Source organism: Pararge aegeria, chromosome 24 (assembly GCF_905163445.1).
Source record: "Pararge aegeria chromosome 24, ilParAegt1.1, whole genome shotgun sequence".
In the NCBI taxonomy this organism is placed as follows: domain Eukaryota; kingdom Metazoa; phylum Arthropoda; class Insecta; order Lepidoptera; family Nymphalidae; genus Pararge; species Pararge aegeria.
In genome coordinates, this window is record NC_053203.1 from 4,328,400 (window position 1) to 4,345,723 (window position 17,324).

The 17,324-nt window shown below is 36.6% G+C and overlaps 1 protein-coding gene across 7 annotated transcripts in view; it reads right to left on the reverse strand.

The window, feature by feature from the left end:
* The window catches only part of LOC120634668, a 40,964-nt gene extending 24,112 nt beyond the window's left edge, over positions 1-16,852 (reverse strand). For all 7 annotated transcript variants that reach the window (XM_039905422.1, XM_039905421.1, XM_039905420.1 and 4 more), the window contains exons 1-11: positions 16,719-16,852; positions 13,220-13,384; positions 11,492-11,729; positions 9,892-10,065; positions 8,361-8,509; positions 7,720-7,845; positions 6,770-6,958; positions 5,989-6,087; positions 4,112-4,288; positions 1,906-2,159; positions 113-279 (exon numbers count right to left, since the gene is read on the reverse strand). In XM_039905422.1, the coding sequence (XP_039761356.1) occupies positions 113-279; positions 1,906-2,159; positions 4,112-4,288; positions 5,989-6,087; positions 6,770-6,958; positions 7,720-7,845; positions 8,361-8,509; positions 9,892-10,065; positions 11,492-11,729; positions 13,220-13,384; positions 16,719-16,805 (1,825 nt within the window). In that variant the 5' untranslated portion in view covers positions 16,806-16,852. The remainder of the gene's footprint in view (positions 1-112; positions 280-1,905; positions 2,160-4,111; positions 4,289-5,988; positions 6,088-6,769; positions 6,959-7,719; positions 7,846-8,360; positions 8,510-9,891; positions 10,066-11,491; positions 11,730-13,219; positions 13,385-16,718) is intronic.
* Positions 16,853-17,324: the final 472 nt, after the last annotated feature.

Below are 17,324 nucleotides of genomic sequence, written 5' to 3' on the forward strand. Positions count from 1 at the left end.
TTCGAATAAAATGGGGAATGAACAACTATGCTGATAATTTAAAATACAAAGTTACCAATTACAATCAAAGGGCCTTCTTAATCCTTTTTTTTTAAAATAAAACTTAACTTACCTTTCTCGATCCCATAATATATATTTGACTCTTCTTCATCCTCCTCTTCAGGTAGGTGCTGAAAGGAGTTGGGGTCAAGATTGAGGTACTTCAACTCTGTGGTAAGAGCACGGGTGCCATCGTGAGTACGCGCCATGTATGTCCGGCAGTTTTCCAATAGTACTTCCCTGGAAAAAGCAACAATAACTTAAGTAAAATTATTAAAAACCTTCAAATTCAAAGCGAATCGTATTTGATGACGTCAAGTTTTATAATTCTAATACAAGAAATACCATTCGAGGAATTTTGCAGTATTTCAAGATATAATTTTAGCAACTACCAATGATTATGTTTGATGGAACTGAAAACACTAATTTTATGAACTGTTTGCCTATTATCAAAACCTCGTGCTAGTCTCTTGGTTTATCAGATGGATAAAGATGCTCATCGGTTCACATCCCACTCATTGAACTGTTTTCGTAAACACTTTATTTATTATTCATCATATCAACTCATTACCGGCCCACTGCAGGGCCCGCTACAGACCTTAACCCCTTCTCATTGTGGGTCTCCTCCCACAATGAGTAGGGGTTAAGGTAAAGTACGGCCTTAACCGTGCTGCCGTATTGGTGCGGATTGGTGGACTCCACACACCTTCGAGAACATTATGTAGAACTCTCAGACATCGTGAGGAATCCTTCACCGTTGAAGCAAGTGATATTTTAATTACTAGAAAAGTTGGAGGTGCATGGTGGGATACGAACTCGGCCCTCCGAAAGTCAAGTCGAGCTCCTACCCACTGGGCTATCACTGCACTCACTCACTAATAGACATCCTAAATTGCAATTTATATTAGAATACAAATTTTGTGTGAATAATAGTGTGCTCTGGCCATCCTTTCAAAACGCGTTTTAAACACTGATCAAAAGATACAAGAAAAAGCAGTATAGAAATTCAAATTCAAGCGAGCCTAAGCTTTATCCGTAGGAGGTTAAGGCCATTCATTAGAACGAAAGTTTGTGTCGCGAATTTTTACGCATTTTCTCCGTTTTTATATAATTTATTGGAGACTGCAGCTTCTGTATCATAAAGATAAATTATTTAGAAAGCCAATGCCGTTTACAGAACCATGATAGGTGGTATCAATTTTTTTATACGCATTTCTCTGAAAAGTGACGTGAATGCAAAAAATAAAAAAGTAGGTAATAAATAATTACTATTGTACAACTGACTTTTTTTTTGACGTGACAACGTCTTATAATTCGATGGAGCCGGCTGCACGCACGAAATAACATGACGCATGCGGCGTTACCTCGCTCTGAGGCGTTCCATTCATGACTTTAAGTGCAAGCGAGAGCGCGGAACGAGCGACAAAGAGGCACAGTCAGGCTCCGCGTTCGACATCTGTCTCTCTCCTACTTGAGTGAGCGATGCGTCCGCGTGGACAACTTCTATACAATAATACATTTACATGTTTTCGGCAAGGATGAAGTGCAGTGAAAAGTGAATGTGGTGTCAATTGTTTATAGCAACGATAATATCTATCAAACAAATAAAATTAAAATTTTCTTTTGAAAAATGCAACCATTCCATCAGTATTTTCTTACGACGTTGTCACGTTCAACTATCGTCAGTAAGCCGACTTTACAGACAACCAATTTTTTTGAATAATTAATGGGTTAAGCAAGTCGAAGAAAGACGCGAGCGGCTGTTCTATGTGGATTTTCAGAAATTCAATGATTTTGTTGTTTGAGAGCTAATTTTAGGCCAGCCAAGCAAAATCGTGAGATCTGGTAAAAAAACGCATTATTTACCTGTCGAGATCCCAGTACAAAGTTTTAACTCGAGGCCCAGAGAGTAGGACAGCAAGGTCCTGGCATAGGTCTGCTTCAAGCCCCAGGCCTTCGCCCTCAGCAAAGATGGCGGTTGAGAGCACATTTGCTTGTTTCTGAGTTTGCTTTAGCTTCAGAGTCTTGGATGTTTTCACTAAGTTGGTCTGGGTCCGACTGTCGGTCGCCCAGCTTCCGTACTCTGTGTTTGTATCTAGCCCTTTTTCTTGGACGTCCAGCTGAAATGTAATACAATAGTTTTTCATGACAATCCTCGATTCATCATTATAATCTACAGCATATATCAGGTTCACTCCTGTACTAAAGCATCTCCCAATGAGAGGGTCTGCCATAGTCACTATGCTGTGCTGGGCGGACGTTTAGGTGGTCGCAGTAAATGGTAGTAGTAGCAATGAGAATATATATTTTATTTATTTATTTGCGAATCTGGGTTAGTATACAGGTCTTAAATATTACGGTTAGCTCTTAACCAAAATCCGCTTAACAGCATGAAAATCATGCTGGTATAATAGTAAACGTCATGTCAGATTAATGTTACACCTTATCTATGTAACTTCTATTCCTTAAGAATTCAAAATTCAAAATTCATTTATTTCAAGTAGGCCTAATATAAGCACTTTTGAAACGTCAAGTCTGTCTGTGTGTAGTGACTCTACCACCGGTTCGGAAGGCAGATTCTACCGAGAAGAAGCCGGCAAGAAACTCAGCAGTTGCTCTTTTCCAACATTAACAATTTACATTTTACATTTCAAAATTCATTTTTCTATCTTGTGAGAGATGAAAGCGGAGCCGGATGCTTCCAAGCAACCTTGTCATTAAGAAATTCATCAATTGTATAATAACCTCGCTGTAATAAATGTGTTTTAACACATTCTTTAAACTTATGCATTGGTAGGTCCAAAATTACCTTAGGAATCATATTATAAAAGCGTATACTCAGTCCCACAAATGACTTCTGCACCTTTCGCAGACGATATGCAGATGTCACTAATTTATGACCATTTCTTGTAAGTCGTCTGTTTATATCCACTTTTTGTTTATAAAGACTAATATGTTGTCTTACAAATACTATATTGTTATAAATATATTGTGAGGCTACCGTAAGGATACTTATTTCTTTAAATTTTTCACGGAGGGATTCACGTGATTTAAGTTTATATATTGACCGCACAGCTCTTTTCTGCAATATGAATATAGTTTCAATATCAGCAGATTTGCCCCATAATAAGATCCCGTAAGACATCACACTAAATTCCTTCAGATGATGGAAATTCGCGCGTCTCAATTATATGTTTAGGTAAGTGATTATATAAAAGTGGACTGGTGGAGAAAAAGCTTTTTGAAAAAAGAGCTATTTTGCTGTATGGGTTGTATAGTTTATACATACATCTTTTACTTCAACAAAAATGGTAGTCCCATAAATGTACAAACATGGATGGCAATTGTCATTATTATTAAGTTTGTTTATTGCTCGTATGCATATCTTTTGCACCTTAAAAGTCGCGTCTTTATACGATGTAATATGCTACATATTACATCGTATTATATGTGTTATGTTATAGCGGTTAGGACTACGGCTTCAATTGCGGCGGGCCCGAGTGCGAGACCCGGTACACGCCTTGAACGTTTACTCGTGACCATATCTACTAGCAAGTCACGTCAAGGAACTCCAGCCTCAAAAGTTTATATTGATTTAATTTTTTTCATGCCATTACAATTTTGAGCTTGACTGCAACCTCACCTGGTTTTAAGTGATGATGCAGTCTATGATGGTAGCTGGCTAACCTGTTAGGAAGTATTATAGTAATCGGTTTCTACGCGACATCGCACTGGAACACTAAATCGAGCGGCGCGTCTTTTTTTTTATATATTATTTATATACTACGACAACGCACACATCGCCATCTAGCCCCAAAATAAGCGTAGCTTGTGTTATGGGTAGATTACTGATGAATATTTTTATGCACATAAATACACATATTAACACAGACAAATGCTCATCATTCATGCTCATCACACAAACACTTTCCAGTTGTGAGAATCGAACCCACGGCCTTGGACTCAGAAAGCAGTGTCGATGCAAACTGCGCCAATCGTCGTCTCTGTCGGTAGGGTGCTAACTAGCCACGGCCAAAGCTGCTGGGTGTAGAAAAAACTAATTAAAACTTACCATAAGGGGTGGCAATAGCGGGGCCCTCTTGACCATTTCATACATAGTCGGCGATGGATGCACAGAGAATGCGGTGAGGATACATTCGTAACTCAACCTTGAACTGGCCGATAACAAGGTCCCGAGCTGAATGAACCACGAAGCCAGTATCTGTTCTATCGCACGTGCTTCAGATTGCTTCGAAAAGAAAGATTTATTTTTAATTAAAGTCACAGATTTCGCTTATATTTACTTACAAAGTTATACAAATAATGAGAGTGTTTTTACGTGACAACGACTTATAATTCGATGCAGCCGGCTGCACGCACAAAAAATGACTCATGCGGCGTTATCTCGCTCAGAGGCGTTCCATTTAAGGCTTGAAGTGCAAGCAAGATCGCGGAACGAGGGACAAAGAGGCACAATCAGCCTCCGCGTTCGGCAGCGTTCGACATCTGTCTATCTCCTACTTGAATGAGCGATGCGTCCGCGGGGACAGCTGCTATATACATGTTTATATATAATAATACATTTACATGTTTTCGTCAAGTATGAAGTGCAGTGAAAATTGAATGTGGTGTCAATTGTTTATACCATCGATTATTGCGGCGATAAAGGTAATGAATCTTTCGATATTAAATATATGTTCAGTGATATATTGTCAAATATTCGTACATTTAAAAAAAAAAATTGACATAATTGTATTTATGCGTACAAATACATATAACTTGATCAATTCAATTGTGATTTCCATTTACCTCCTTCTCTATATCCATACAAAATAGCTATCAAGCAAATAAAAATAAAATTTTCTTTTGAAGGATGCAACCATTCCCCGTATTTTCTTATGAAGTTGTCACTTTCAACTATCGTCAGTAAACCGACTTTACTATGGAGGGTAGAGGTAAGGAGAGTCATCTTATATGGGAGAAAAGTTGAAAAAGTGTCCAGTGTATGCGCTAAATAACAGTTCAAAAATCCTCCACAATGGCGCTGGTGGATGCACAGGGTATGGTATGAATGTAGCAATCGTAGATGAATTGAAGTATGCAGAGTTAAAAAATTTAATGTCATTATCGACTATAGTAGTTAATTATTGAGAATTTCAACAACTTACGTTGTACAAAATATTGTGGTAAATATAACCTTACTTCCTTGTATCTCCATACTTCCTTGTTTATTTTTCAAGCCTACTCTAACAATATTTATATATGGCGCTTCTTTTAAGAGTTACCCTGATGCAAATGTGGCGCCATCCTAATTTAATACATTTTGACGACACTTTTTCATATACACAGATGACTCTCCTTACCTCTACCCTCCATAGACTTTACAGACAACCAATTTTTTTTTTTTAATTTTAACAATAAACTAATGATATGTATGCTTAGCCTATTTATACATTTTTTTTAAATATAGACAGAGAATTGCAATCTAAACTGCTATGAAACAAACAATAAACACTATTTATATTAGACTGTCTTAGTCTGTTGGATAGAAGCAAGCGTCACTTTGCGGAAATCCGAATCCGAACCCGAATATATGAATATGAAAATTAAGCTTAATTTGCTATAGTCCGCGAAAAGACTACACGGTTTTTTACGGTTTTTTACAAATTGCGTATGAACCGTTTGATGTCCTGAGATAAAATCATCTTAAGATGGCTGGAAGCTTTCCTATTTTTAGTATATATTAATGTTCGTAATCACAATTTGTGGTACATAAATAATTTAAATAAAATTAAAAGTAGATTATTTGTCTCTCCACCCTTTTTAAAAACCAAAAATTAAGTTAATATGTTGCTTGGTTAGGGTGGTAAACAAAGGGCAAACCAAAAAACCAATAAATAAAAAAACATTCCCGTTTATAATATAAAGACTTTAGAAACTCATCCATACCTTTTCAATCTCCAGTTTGAGTTTCTCCAGCTCATTCATGCCCGCAGTGATGGCGCGAACGTACAACGAGCACACAAACGGCTTCCTTTCCTCGTTACACTGTAAACATTATAAAAACACCTTTGAAAATGATCTTACTCGCAACTTAAGATTGAAGGGTGGTACAGTGGCTGGAAGGGATTTCGTAGAGCCTTCCTTTGTAGACTATTCTCTGAATCTATTTAACGTGGTGGGGAAACGGCCCTTACACATTCATTGATGTGTGTTTTTATTGGTTGCAAAATATGTAGAAAATGCAATCCCTGCTAATATTATAAATGTAAATGTAAGTTTGTTTGTTACGCTTTCACGCAAAAACTACTTAACCGATCCTCATGAAACTTTGTACACATATTCTTGGAAGTGTTTGAAGTAATATGGGATACTTTTTATCCCCACATTAAGCTCGGTTCCTTTTGGAGAGGGGATGAGTGTTTGACGATTTTACACCATAACTCCGACAAATTATAACCGATTTAAATAATTATTTTTGTACTATAGAGGTCATAATATGTGTTTAATTTTGCCCTAACTGTGGTTACACAGCAGTAAAACACCTCATTTAAGGTTTAGCGATACTACGTACTTTACCACATGTCACATCAAAAAAAAAAAGCAAACGCAGACGAAGTCGCGGGCAACAGCTAGTAAGAGAATAAATACATAGAGGGTACGCACAGGGTATACATCTGCATACCCCGTGCATACCCTCTATGCAGGCAGCTGTGTGAAGGTGACGTACCTGCGCGTGCACAGCGGCGGCCAGCGTGTGGAGGTGCCGCGACGTAGCGGCCGGTGCGGCCAGCGCTGCGGCCGCGGCCGGCAGTTTGTCCGCTGGCAGCAGTTGTGCGAGCGAATATACGCAGCGGTAGAGTGCGTCGTGCACCACGCCCGCACATACCGGCACCACCATGCACCGCGCTATCACCACCTGTGGAATTTCATTGTTCACCTTTACTTTGGGCCCAGCATCATTCATTCATTCATTCATTCATTCATTCATTCATTCATTAATTCATTCATTCATTCATTCATTCATTCATTCATTCATATATATTTTTCGATACAAACGAATTCAAAACCTTTAAAGTGTTTACTAATGACTATTATTATGATAATTTATATTTTTGTTCTTTGCAGCGAAGTAGGACTCGCAAGCGCCACCAACTAGGCTGGGCATTTGTCAAAGGAACTAGCGCGTCTTTCATAAACCGGTTAATTTAGGTATAAAAAACGTCATAATATCGTTCGCTTAATTATAGCAATTAGGTTCGTTTAATGATTTAACCGGTTAAACGCAGAACATTAAAATAAACCGGTTATTAACCAAAATTTTCCCGTAAATGAAAACCAGTTCCGAGACCTGGACATACTTTATTTTTTTTGAAGGCCGATTGGCGCAGGGGGCAGTAACCATGCTTTCTGAGTCCAAGGCCGTGGGTTCGATTCCCACAACTGGAAAATATTTGTGAGACGTACATTAATGTTTTTCAGTGTATGGGTGTTTATCTGTATATTATAAGTTTTTATTTATATCATTCATAAAAATATTCATCAGTCATCTTAGTACCCATAACAAAAGCTACGCTTACTTTGGGGCTATATGGCGATGGTGTGTATTGTCGTAGTATATTATTTTTTTTCTAAGTAAATGCTGTGCTTGCGACAAATAAATTACGGACAGATCCATACCTGCGCTATAAGTGTTGCCACGTCTTTGGCGTTCTTCCACAGTTTCTTGTCCTGCGGCGACTTCTCGAGTCGATTGTGCAGTCGACCCACAAGCTGGTATGCATGGCGCAGTTCCGTTTGTTTGGCCTACACAACATTTGAAAAATATTTCACAAAGCACACAAAGATATCGTTTATAAATGTAAATAATCCTTTTTTTTTTAATTTATAAACTTTATTTTTTGACGGCCGAGAGGCGCAGTGGGCAACGACCCTGCTTTCTGAGTCCACGGCCGTGGGTTCGATTCCCACAACTGGAACATGTTCGTGTGATGAACATGAATGTTTTTCAGTGCCTGGGTGTTTATCTATCATCTATCAGTCATATTAGTATCCATAACACAAGCTACGCTTACCTTGGGGCTAGCTGGCGATGTGTGTATTGTTGTAGTATATTTATTTATTTACCATGAATATCATAAATGCGAAAGTGTGGTTGTTTGTTTGAGCTTGGTTAACACCCTAAAACTAAGCAAGCAATAAACTTGACTTTTATTTAATAAAAGTCAAGTTTTAAAACTTGAAAATTACACTTTGCAATGATGGATTATAAAACAAGTCTAAGTAATGTCAGTCAATTGTATGATGTAGTTTTTACTCACCAATTCAATGCATCGCGCGCGTGTCTCGCCCTTGAAATGTAACACAAATTCTATGTCCGTGAGTAAGTCCCATACATCCCGTGTAAAGTCAGCTTCCTCGCTGAGTATGTTGTAGAAGGTGGGCTCGTTGCTAAATGCCTCTGGTTTATCTGGTGACAACAATTTATGTTACAAAATCTTTATGAACGATATTACCTAATGGTAACACTGTTGGAGCAGCTTTAAGTCGTGATCTTCGTAATTGATAAGAAATGTCAGAAGACTTAAGGATTGGAATGCCATATGTTTAGTATATCTTTATATATATATTTCTTGTGTGCGTGTGTATGTCACTGAACTCCTCCTAGACGGCTGGACCGATTTGAATGAATATTTCGGTATGCGTTGGGGTGGCATACTGGATCGTTTAGATTCACAAACCAGCCCGACAGGTGGCGCTGGGGTATTTAGTTTTACTCAGCTAGTGTATTTATAAAATGATTCCATAGCTTATTATTAAAATAATGACGTTAAAGTTATGCATTATACATAACATAACATTATTACCGTTAGTTTACTATAAAATTTATTAATGAATGAATGAATACACGTTCATTCATTCATCAATCAATTCTATAGCGAATGAATACACATAGATTCATTCATTAATCAATTCTATAGTAACCTATCGCAACATAGGGTTTTCTTCCAGGCAACCAAGGGCTTAAAAGTAAAAAAACATAGAATGAATTTAAAGACAAGGTCGCTCAGAACCTCACCGCTTTGCTGCCAACCTTCACAAGTCATAACAATTAGTATTTATTAAATAGCAAAATACTGATGTTGAAAAAGAACAGCTAAATTCTGGCATCTACTAGCTTAAACCAAAGTATATTAAATTAAAAGCTAAAAAAGTAGGCACCCATAAATAGAAATAAACCCTAAACATTTCGTATTAATCAATAATTTTTCAAATCGGTTTATGAACAAAATTGAAATTTATGTTTTGTCTGTTTAATTTTTTTTTTAATTTTTCATTATTATTGTTTAATATTTATGACATGACATATTAATAAATTTATAATGCATATTTAATTTTAATTCCATATTGTATATTGTTAATTTTTTCTTTTTTTTCTTTTCTCTATTTTGTAATTTGATATATTATTATTATAAATGACAAAGTTCTGAGGCAACAAACATAGAAAAAAAAAAAAAAATACAACCAAATTGAGAACCTCCACTTTTGTAAGTCAGTCAAAAAGGCCTAGTTGGTGGCCATAGTGAAGTTGTATTATACGGTACCATTCCAACACTGCCAATTGTGACTGTAAAACCACCAACCAACATTGTTTGACTTAGTAGTTGCACACTGTTATTAAACCCGGGTCCAATAATAATAATATCTTTTATTTGGGAAAAAAAAAACACAACGCATAAATAAGCTAAAAACAAACAAATATATTCCATCTTGGCTGTTGTTGTCTAAATCTTTTTATTTAAACACATTACCCGCCCGTAGTTGAGTGAAGATATATAAATAGTTAGTTACCTTTGGGTTCCTGGGCCTGGACTACGTCCGGCACGATCTTGGTGGTGAAGCGCACTCGGGTCATGACGGCGGTCGCGAGCAGCAACGCCAGGTCGTCGCAGCGCCTGGACGATGCCAGCTGCCGGAGCCGCGTCACGAACATAAGCCCCCGCTCCTCCTTCAGCCATTCTAGAACTGGGAGCGGAAACATACTTTAACTAGAGTAGATAATGCTCTAACCTGGTTGATTCTCAAATATTTTCAAATTACAATGTGAGATAGTGATAAAAACAGGAACACCCGGCTAACTTTGTTGTGAGCCTCTTCTTAGACCAGGTTGGTTTAAGTGAACAAATGCAGTTATCACTTTTGACATTGCTGTAACATGTTAAATGTATGAACGCTTCATAAGTGCCTGTAATAAGGTCTACATGAATAAAACATTTTTGAAATTTTGAGTTTGAATTTTGAATTTATTGAAAATCTATGTCATCACGCAGATTGTCAGTCAGTCATTATTTTGACTCAATGATTAATTTATTAAAAAGTTATTACTTAACTATGTAATTGAGTATTGTGTAAGTTAATGATAGCATAAAAATATCTATTCTAGTATATATACGTTTATACCCGTGTTTGTGTTTATAGTACGTAAATATACTATCAAAGTTCAAGTAAGTTTATTTAAATTTACATACTTAATGCACGATCAACTTTCCGCCTTTTTTTTCAGCTTGGCATGATCAGGTTGCCTCTTAATGATCACTATTAGGAATAAGGCCGCCTTTGCACCCTAGCACTAAATACTATATCTGTTTTCTTGTTGTATTTTGCTCCAATAAAGATTTTCTATTCAATTTCTATTATTTATTTATTGACCCGTTACTTTAATGCAGCAATTATATTTTATGCATGGTAAGTTGACATTTCTAGAATACTCCGTTTAACTTTTGTTATATCACCATGATAATAAATATGTTATGTGTTTGTTATCAGTTTAATAGATAAATGTTTTTTTTACGTAATTAATTATCACGATTATTCCATTTCTGGCCCACTGCGGTTAAGGCCGTAATCTGTATGCTAACTGTAGCGGTCTCCACATTATCAAACTAGATGGCGCCACAAAAATCCTGCATCGCGCTAACGAAGTGTTCACAACAATTACCATATATACCACTTACAAAGATAAATAGTTTGAACTTTGACCTAGGTCTCAGAGCACGATCAGCCGCTTGGAGGAAGATCTTATTGTAACGGTCGAGCGTATCACCATAGCAAACCATATGCAGATTGGCCCACTACAGTGCCACAGTGGCCCAGTGCAGTCTCCTCCCACAATGAGAAGGGGTTAAAGCCAAAAGGTAGTCCACCACGCTGGCCCAGTGCGGATTGGTGGACAGTCTAGAAGTCTTCACACCTTTGAAATTACTGTGTCTTTACTACACGATGTTTTCTTTAATTGCTTAAAACGCAACTCCTAGGCTCCGGAGGCTGAACTCTTAATTATAAAATAATTTAAAAAATTAAATTTTAAATAAAAAAGTAGGGAAGTGGTAATACAAGGGAGAAGCCACAGCTAGATCAAGTTTCCAGTATGCAAGGATGAAAGAGTATTAACCTTCGTCGTCTGATGGCTGTTTCCCATTGGGGTCCAGTAAAGCCTTCAATACTTGGTGCCCCCATGGGTTGGGAAGCACGTTCAGGAACCATTCTGCCCTATTTAGGAGCTGAGTCTCCCAGAACAGGTTTAGTCCTTCCCTCTTGGAGGCACCATCTCGACACTCGGCAACGAAGGCGTTGATGGCATCCTTCAGCCAAGTGTGTTGCTCTTTACTTGCAGGTGCCTGCCATTCTGTCTGCAATATTTGGGAGGATTTTAAAAAGAAGCGAAACCGACACGGTATTTGCAACAAGCCAGACTAGACTTGACTTGACTTGAACTTAGCACATATATATACAATGCCATTTATAGCACTCCCTAGAAATTTACTAAAAATTACAAAGTGGGTGTCTGGCATTCTGTCCATAATATTCATGGGAATATTACAAAAATAAGTTAGAACGACGAAGTTTTTGACGACCTCTATGACGCAACGGTGAGCTCTGTGAATTTAAGGGGGAAGTCCTAGGTTCGATCCCCGACAGGGGAAATCTGGAAATTTATAATTTCTGAATTATCTCTGGTCAGGTCTGGTGAGAGCCTTCGGCCGTAGCTAGTAACCACCCTACCGACAAAGACGTGTCGCTAAGCGATTTAGTCTTCCGGTGCGATGTCGCGTAGAAACCGATTAGGGTATGACTACCGTACTCCCTGACAGGTTAGACCGCTGCATCATCATCATCTTTGACGTGGAATAAAAAAAAAATATATGCCAGATCTGACTTAAAGTTATTTGAGCAAGCCCAGTTACCTATAGGACAAATTTAACTCGTCATGATCTCTAAGTCACCATTTTTGTTCGCTAAATGACAAACAATATCAACAAATCTTTGAAAAAAAACACTACGATTAAGGTCAGCACGCGAATTTTGATTGGATATTTCGATTAATAATTGGTTCATTGTTCATTGGTTTGGTCCATCCGTAACTTTTACACTATGAAATAAGTATAAAATCTCACTCTAGGCACTCTGAATGAGGCTCTTGAATTTTTTTTGGTTTCTATAAACAAGCCCTTGACGTGTACTCCTATTCAGTTTCCTGAATGTCTTTGCAATAAACATTAATCTTTATTTGCTATACTCTGTGATAAACAGGAGAATCTGTACGTTGTAATATATAATATCTATTAATTTATTTATTGAATTCACCTACTATCTTTTTCTGCACCCGAGCATGCTCAGGAGATGTTGACTTTACAATCAACAATTGCTAAGCCATGTCTTTATCTGTACGGTGGTAACTAGCTTTGGGTATACCACCTTTAGAGGGGGGAGTCCCACATAACCTCCATCCTGCCCAAGGGTCGGAGATAGCAATAAAGCTTTTCCACCACACAAAAAACCGAGTCGCCGGCCTAGCGGCGCAGTGGGCAGCGACCCTGCTTTCTGAGTCTTAGACCGTGGGTTCGATTCCCACAACTGGAAAATGTTTGTATGATGAACATGAATGTTTTCAGAGTCTGGGTGTTTATCTGTATATTATAAGTATTTATGTGTATTATATTCATAAAAAATAAATATTCATCAGTCATCTTAGTACCCATAACACAAACTACGTCTACTTTGGGGCTAGATGGCGATGTGTGTATTGTTTATATACTACGATATATAAAAAAAAGGATGGTAACTTGCTACGACCGAAGCCACCAGACAAAAGTTCTAGACGATATCAAGGGATTCTTACCTGCAGTAGTGTATGTGAAGTGTGTTGTTGGAGCCATAGTATCAAGTGTGTTTGTGTTGAGGGTGTGGAGTGCTGGCACAGGCTGTGCACGAGGCGCCACGCCTCGCACACCAGCCGCGTGCGATCTTCGCCCGAACACTCGCCGCTCAGGCGTGTGTCCAACGACTGCAACAAGTTAATAATTCGAATTCCTTATTTTGGTGGGTCGCGGTCCGGAAAATTAGGGAATCAATCCTTAATTATTAATTATAAATGTCAATGTAAGTTTGTTTGTTACGCTTTCACAAAAACTACGTAACCGATCCTCATGAAACTTGGTACACATATTCTTGGAAGTGTTAGAAGTAATATAGGAAACTTTTTTTTACGACGACTTTACACCATAACTCCGACAAATTATAACCGATTTAAATAATTATTTTTGTACTATAGAGGTTATAATATGTGATTAATTTTGCCCAAACTGTGGTTGGAGATAGAGGACAGAACTCCTCAGCGGACAGCAGCAAACCCCTTATTTAAGGCTTAACGATACTGAATACTTTAATTTTTTTAGATCTACAACTAAATTTAATGCCACATCAAAAACAAAATCAAACGCAGACGAAGTCGCGGGCAACAGCTAGTTAAAAATAAAAATAAATTAAAACGTGTGTGTACTTATGTACACGCGTTATAAGTTATACTTCTTTGGCGTAACAAATAAAAATCTTTTCAAAAATAATACTTGCCAAACACGGGAGTTCAAACTTAAGCAATAACATAATGTTTAGATAACAAGTTCAAATTTCACGTTTCAAATGAAGTATTGTTTTCTGCAAAAACATTAAGTGCTTGCAAAAAAAAATATTCCAAGAATTCTTTATTCATATTATTACAGAAAACTAGCAGTCAATATTAATAAAACAAAGCTAAACTATGTAACATGCTAATCTTAGTATAAATGAATATTTAAAAAAAAAATGTTTGTCTGTTTATTGAAGGGGAGTATCTGTTTATGCATATAATGTCAAAAGTCAAAGTCAAAAATAGCTTTATTCAAGTTGGCCCATAAATTACACTTTTGATGCGTTCATTACATGACCATATTGGCAAACTTAAAACTAAAGCTACGACTAACAACAAACGTAGCCGGGTGTTCTTTTCTGTTATGACCATATCACATTGTCATTTGAAATTATGAGAAGAGCAACCTGTTCAGAGCAATAATACACACCCAAGCTTTTTATCGATTACCTAGTCTATCTATAAGCTTATGTTTAATACAAAACTTTGAACTTTTTAAGAGACATCTCCAAGATGTCAGTGGGTAGTTTATTGTAAAATATATATATAGCATTTAACATACAAATGCATAGTTTTGAAATATACCCCATATTGAACCCATACACTGAATTAAATATTATTTAGTGATGTATCAAATAATATGTAATCTCCTAATAGAATTGATTTCATCATAGAGTGGTGATTAAGCACAGCAATGGCTGTTACTATCATTGTCTTTCTTACTAGACCTGAGCTAAGAAATAAATTAACCCCTGCTAGAAATCTTACACCTGAGACCTATAGTCCTTTTAACAGTTTAATTGTGACACAATAATTGTCACATCTTCAATTTTAAATCATAATAATTAGTGATTTGCTCGGTTGAATAAACTTATGATAAGATAAAAATATTCTATCTTTATCAGTGATATTTTACATCTATTTTAAGGACCGGTACAAATCTTTGTACATCACTGAATCTTCAATTTTACTGACACATCTCATCAATGTCCCAAATTTTCAGTTAACTAACAAATGTGAATAGGTAAAATTAGAAGAGTTTGCAGAAGTCACAAAAGTAATCTCTCTACCATATATAATTAACTAGCAGTTGCCTGCTACTTTGTCTGTATTATGCTGTCTTGTGGGAACTGTATCTTAAGTAAGAGTAAAATCATCTGTATCTTAGACTTCTGGGTTTTACCTATGCAGCTAACAAAACTTTAATGCACACAGGTTGATTGTAGCCCAGACTAACAAATTGCACAAACAATTATTAGACCAGACTATGTTTTTATACAAGTGATAGCTCAGTGGTGTAGACTTTGCCTTCACTTTCGGAGGCAGAGTTTGAAACCCAACCAAAAGTTATGTGCGTTTTAAGAAATTAAAATATCATTTGCTTCCATGGGGAAGGAAAACATTGTGAGGAAACTTGCATGCTTATAGTTCTCTGTATTGTACACAAACACATGTGGAGTCCACACAGCACTCTGGGCCAATGTGGTGTACAACAGCCTAACCCCTTTTCATTATGCGAGGTGACCTATGCCCTGTAGTGGGCCGGTAATGGGTGGATATGATGATAATGTTTTCATGGAACTTGCATTTATAACTGGAAATGTCTCTCAAAAAGTTTGTATTAAATGTAAGCTTACCAAGTCTTTTTACAGTTTATGTAAGCTTGGGTTTGGGCATTTTGATGTAACAAAAGCATCAAAGTGCCATCTACGATATCAACTTGAACAAAGAAATATCTTACTTTTACTTTGTCTGTTGCTGATCATTGACACAAAGTATTATATTAGCCTATTCAATTTCACAGTATGTGTGCACAAAGTATTTTATAAGCCCTTTTTATCCCACAATGAATATTTCAAGAAAAAGTAACAATATTATACAGGTATCAACAAGATCTAATATTAACTTAACCAGCAATATATCATAGCCATGAAAAAATTGGAAGGTAGTAACACAGTTTATGGCAAAATTTGCCTAACGTAAAGTAAATATTTTTCATGATACCTAGTTTATTATTTGCAAATATTTTTATTACTTATATTGGCGTTATAAATAAAAACTATTTGTTACATTGGTAATAGTTTTTTTTTGGGATAAAATTTAAACTTTGTTTACAATTCATACAAAGTAAGAAACTTAACTATAATATGGAAGTACAAGCAAAAAAATTAAACTAAGCAGGAGTTATTTGAGACCACTAGATCAGTCTATTGACAATGATATCATCACAGCAAAATAATGTTGTAGGTATCTAATTTTGTAGGTACATAGATTATGAGTACGTGACTTGGTTAAGGGCTTGTCACACAAATATCATATAATAATACAGATATCATTTGTATTTATTGTTTGTAGATAGCTATATAATCGTTGTTTGATCAAAAGTGTGAGCATTAACGCACATATTAAAGTTAAATTTGAGCTTTTTATTAGCGAATCAGCAATTTTTGGGTTCTGGTGTACCAGTATTTATTAGGTACGATAAAGTGAAAATACATAACGAATAGAAATAAATTTTTAATTAAATCTTAATCGTATAATTTATCCATACATTTAGCACGTTAATTATATGAAAAAGCTAAGGCAATATTCAAGAAATTACGAAAACAAGACTTTGATGGAGACAAATATGGCGGACGCAAAGAGAACTATACGGCTAGAACGGCGTCACATTATTTCTTACTATAATCACAATTTAAAGAATAACACTTACCTTGTAAAGTTCAATATAATATGTCTTGCCTTTTTGGCCACTTGTTTGAATACTTTTCACGTCTTTTCCATCATTTGTGGAAGTCATTTCTCAAGAAATTATCCCGGAGAGACATTTATGCGCTTGTGTTTTCGTAATGGCCTGTCAAACTTAAATCCAATGTTGCCACTGTCATTCAATCAACAATTATCATATCGTGTTATCTGTTTTAGATTTGACACCTTGAACAATCAGTATACAAACCATCCATACTCTAAGGAGCTTCGGCACGTCATTCAGAGGTTAATAAATTTTCTGAAATAGAGAATTGACGAATTCTTACACCTAGATGTTGTACACTCTCGGTAAAAAATCGATACAGATTTAGGTACACGTGGATAGTTGGAGCTAATGCGATTGGACTCTGTTTAACTGCGAATAAATGTGTGATTCAACAGCACTAAAATATATCAGATACAATCTAGCTGTACAACTACGGGGACCACGCGTTAGAATGTTATCCAAGGTTAGGTTTAATGATTATCATCATCATCAACATATTACCGGCTCACTATAGAGCACGGGTCGAGACAGAATGAAAAGGGCCGTAATCCACCTCACTGGCTA